Source organism: Malus domestica, chromosome 04 (assembly GCF_042453785.1).
Source record: "Malus domestica chromosome 04, GDT2T_hap1".
Taxonomy (NCBI): Eukaryota; Viridiplantae; Streptophyta; class Magnoliopsida; order Rosales; family Rosaceae; genus Malus; species Malus domestica.
Genome location: NC_091664.1, coordinates 25817245 through 25822081, shown reverse-complemented (window position 1 = coordinate 25822081; position 4837 = coordinate 25817245). Strand labels below are relative to the sequence as shown.

General features: G+C 36.2%; 1 protein-coding gene across 1 annotated transcript; it reads right to left on the bottom strand.

Moving 5' to 3' along the window:
- Positions 1-210: 210 nt before the first annotated feature.
- On the bottom strand, positions 211-4065 carry LOC103434030 (protein DETOXIFICATION 53-like). Its single transcript, XM_070820345.1, has 2 exons — positions 3790-4065; positions 211-1784 (listed from the first exon to the last, which is right to left on the bottom strand). Exons 1-2 carry the CDS (start codon positions 4039-4041, stop codon positions 357-359), a joined length of 1680 nt encoding a protein of 559 aa, XP_070676446.1. The 5' UTR covers positions 4042-4065; the 3' UTR covers positions 211-356.
- Between the last annotated feature and the right edge of the window lie 772 nt (positions 4066-4837).

The following is a 4837-nucleotide window of genomic DNA, read 5'->3' as shown; positions in this document are numbered from 1 at the left end:
ATTGTTATAGTCTTTCAAGTTTTTCATATATCAAGAGATGCCCACATATCATGTCTGTGCAAATGAAATTATGAAAGGCATTTGTTTCGTCTTACATTTATATTTCTTAATTTTCTTCATATAATTCTCCTCTACTCTGAAATCTGAATAAAGACCAATCTAAAGGGGCTATTAAGAAAAAAAAATGATGTATTAACATTCAATTTCGTGATTAGGGACCAAGTTGATTTTTCTTTTTTCTTTCCAATGCTATAAACACCAAAAAGAAAACTAAACAAAAACGTTGTGATTTCTGACCAAATGATTAATTTGTACTGAATTCCCTATGAGAATTATCCCTGAAACATTTGTAAAACTTAGAGTTCAGTGGGAGTTAGCAGCCCACGTTCTTCATCCTCTGTCGTCTCTAAGTTCTCTTCAGTCTGGTTTTTCACTTCCACAGCCTGACTCAGCTGCTCAGCCCTTATTGTTTGGTGTCTCCAATCAGTGTGGATCAATGTGTACACCATCATACCTAAACAACACAACTGTGATGATAGCAGCCCAAGCCACAGCCCCAAAAACCCTATTTTAAACGTAAAAGTTGCAAGAATAGCGACAGGCAGTCCAATTAGGTAAAATGCCACCAAGTTTATTTTTACTCCAAGCTTAGGTCTTGCAGTAGCTGTTAACACTCCACAGGCAGCCGTTTGAGGAACGTTGCCTACTTCACACAAACCCAAAAGCGGAAGTGTAGTTGAAATCAAATCAAGAATTTGTGGATCGTTTGTGAACATTGTCCCCCACATGGACCTCAAAGCAGTCATGAGAATGAATGCAAAGATTCCAAAAGCAAATGCCACGCTAAGCCCAATTACGGTGGCCCATTGTGCACGGGTTGGTTGCCCTGCGCCTAGGGATAGTCCAACACGCGTTGCTATGGATGAACTTAGAGAAATTGGGATAATGTATAACATTCCTGTTGTTTGCAACAAAATTCCCATTGCTGCAACACTTGCTTGTGGGTTACTCAACCAGCCACAGATGAACAACATAATTTCATACCACCACCACTCCAAGCAAATTGAAACACAACTGGGTAGAGACAATCTTAGCAATGGCCCCCATCCTTGAAAGGCTGAGAGCATGGTGAGCCCATGCCATGGCTTCAAAGCATGAGGTGAGATGGCTAGATAAATTACCAAACCCAAATTAAAAAGAAAAGTGTTCCAAGCAAGCCCCAATGCAATACCTGCAACCCCAAAATCCAAATATATGACCAAAAAATAGTTCATTGGTAAATGAAAGAGGGCTGAAAATGCGGCTGCTAGGGTTAGTGCGGTGGTTAACCCTTGTGTTCTGAAAAGGATTCTCAATGGTAGAAGCTGGGCTTGCCCTAGCAATTCAGGAATGGCAAAAAACATGTAACGTTTTGCAACCCTAGTGATTTGTGGGTCCTGCCCTAACCATATAAAGATGGGCTCCATGTTGAGCCACAAGAGTGCGATAGGGATGGAAACAAGGAGGAGGAGGCAAAGGGTTTTCTGAAAAGTTTGACTGATAACTGACCATCTTTGAGCTCCATAAGCTTGGCTACAAATGGGGTCCATCCCCGTTGCTAAACCTCTGAGGAGTGAGTTGCCTGTAATATTAGAAAACCCTAGAGCCAATGAGCCTCCAGCCAATTCTGTTTTCCCTAGACGGCCTAAGAATAGCATTGAAACCGCAGATCTTGAGTATATAAGCATGCTTGTCATCACTATAGGGCCTGCAATCTTTAGGAACGATCTCAACTCTTCTGCTATCTACATGGATTCACAAAAGGAACACAAAGTAATTAGAAAATGGAATTTACTTTTTCTGGAAAGGAAAATTACAAGAAGCCCCACTACAACCTCAAATAAATTACTGTGGAGGTGGAAAACCAGAAAACCAACACTAGGCAAAGGATGGATCAAAACTTTCTCACATAACTGAGAATGATCCAGACTAAAAACGCATGAGTAACAAAATTAGCTTCTCCAAACACATGCGAAAGCTTAAATATTTGTTGAAAGGAAGAAATTTTAGAGAGAAATTACTTAAAAGATATAACACGTGGAAAATAGAAATACTAAGTCACTTAAAATGAATTTGTTTGCACCTGAGGTAACAAAACTTCAGGGCATCGGCTCTCTTAAACATGTAACCAATAAAAAATAGGGAATTTTAACGAAAAGCACCCGGTACTGTTCACTTTAACGAAAAACCACATTTTTACACTAAAAAGTCAATCCTGGTACTATTCATTTTACCCTTTATTTTGTCCTTATCATTAAAACTCAAAGTTTTCAAGCCCTTTTCATTAGTTTTTCTTAAAAAATATTTGTCAACGTACATCAAAAGAATCCAAAGTTGCCATAAAAATAGTCACTTAGTATTACGGTCTAAGTATTCCTTTTTACTTGTAAGTGAGAGGTTTTAAGATTTAATTTTCGCTAAAGACGAATTTGGACCACATTATTGCTGACTCATTGTCAGGCAAAAAAAAACAAAAAACAAAAAAATCTGCCATAAAATGATTATGTTTAGTGCAGAGTAATTTAGGTTATCACCTATAAGTAGTATACTTTACTATTATCTTATTTAAAATCGATGTTATACATGTGTTGGTGAAACATCAAATAGTTTAATTATTTACAAACTATAGAATCTGTTATACATGTGTTGGTGAAACATCAAATAGTTTACTTAAGTGTTGATCAAATCACCTCATATATAGATTATTATTTAAGTCATGATTAACTTGCTTATTTTCTATTAATGACATATCAGATAGTTTACAAATGTAATCTAAAAATTAGTCTACTGACATTATTCAGCATTATCATGTGAGTGAATATAAAAAATGGGCCAAAACATAAATTACTAACCAAAACCTGAACATGCTATTATGATTAGGGAAGTATGTGATTCTCAATTATTTCTTTATTGGGCAGCTTACGTGTCACTAGACAACATTGTGGGTTTTAATTGGGAAGTTTAATACCCTGATCACAAACATTTACGTGGTATTACCATTCTCTCTACGTTATAGTATGTATTTATTTAGGAAATTGTTATTAGCACTCCAAAATTCTCATTTTACATTTCAAAATTTCTGTATTAGTAAAGAAAAATACATTTGTGATGAGTTTAGAATGAAATTTTTGAAGTGCCAATAACACTTCCCTTTATTTATTAGTAATACGTTATATGTTTAGAATATATTAGCTTTACCGTTAAACTATATTGTAAAGCATGAACTCAAAACTTCAGGTAATTATATGACTGTCACACTAAAATATTTCATATTGTAATTAGACCTTTCACTCGTGTGAGTGTGGAGACTTGGTGCGACATATGTGTGTGTAAATTGTGGGAGTAATTAGCTCCTCAAACTTACGCTCTAGAGGCAAGAAATAAGGTCCGTTAGCCAATCTCAGAATTGTGTCTCCAAAAAAATTACATCAAGCAGTTTAGATTGCACTTAAAAGAATAAAAAACATGACTTGAAGTCTTGAACAAGAAAGCTTAAGCTTCAACATTTAGAATTCTAAACAACAACTATAATAGTGTATGTACACTACTGAAATGATGTAAAACACGTGTGACTGTTAGACTTAACTAGTGAATTATCTGCTTTAATGCCTGAATTTTTTTTACCATTGAGCCCAAAACTAATGGCCGGTGATGTCATATATTATTCACAAATTTTCACATTATGTGAGACGGAACTTCAAGTATGTGAGAGCGAGAAGTAGAGTGAATGAGAGGTTGTAGGCTGCATACCTCAGTAAGTGGCAGATTTGGGACAAGTACGCCATTTGTGGTAAGGTGGTGGAGGCGTTGCAGAAAGCTCTGTATGAAAGTAGTAGTAGTGGTAGTGATTGTGGTGGTGGTGCCGCCGCCTTCCACGCCTAGAGCTCTCATTGTCAATTCTTCTTTATTATCGTCTCCAGCTCCATGATGCTTTGGAATCAGAAGGTCATGAGCATCACCACCATTTATAATTGCTCGAGATTCAGTACCAGGTAGGCACATGTTTATCCGAAGGGACACAGCAAAAAAAATCATATAAAAGTACAACCACGGTCCGGTTTCAGAGACGGCTTTGTCTAATGGGGTCCGATATGCATGTTTTATATTAAACAAAAACTCCTAAAAAAACAAAAGAATAATTAACAAAAATCAAGCACTTCAAAACCCAATTTTTACCACTTAATCCCATCTTGTACGGTATTAATGTTTTTTCCTTGTTACAAAGTAGAGTTTCCAAACCTGTATTTTAAAACTAGTAGTTAATTTTAAAGTGCGCCCAAAATTTTGTTTAAAAAAAAAAAAGAGATATCATTACGAAAACAAACCTTGTATTTAATTTCAAACCCCCAAATTAAGCTGCAGCTTGCTGGATTGTCCGTCACTTTTTCAGCTAGATACTAGATGAGCTCCTAGGCCGTGGCATTTGGCTTACTATTGCATATAAAATGGAGGAGGAGGGCAGAAATGGTGCATTTGAACATGGAAGGAAAGTGGAAAACAGAGAGCAAGCTTTAATCAACTCATAACATATTCCCAGGCCTTGAATTGTATTATATATATGTGTGTGTGTATATATGTACCGTGATTAATTGGACCAACAAAAGTGTCAGATGTAAATTTGATGGCTTATGTGTGGCAATGTTATACTTCCTTTTTCTCCAATCCATCTGTTGAGTGCATTTTTGCTCACTACCTTTAAGTAGTGGTGATGTTCACCACCTTATTAACTACCGTTAGATGAGTGTAAATCTTAAAATTTGTGTAGTAGATAGTTTAAATCAAAATCATCTAACGGTAG

Excerpts from the sequence above, each read along its gene's own strand:
- LOC103434030 (XM_070820345.1), bottom strand. The coding sequence starts at position 4,041 with ATGTGCCTACCTGGTACTGAATCTCGAGCAATTATAAATGGTGGTGAT. Across the intron at positions 1,785-3,789 it reads CAAATCTGCCACTTACTGAG|ATAGCAGAAGAGTTGAGATC; the intron begins GTATGCAGCCTA and ends GAATCCATGTAG.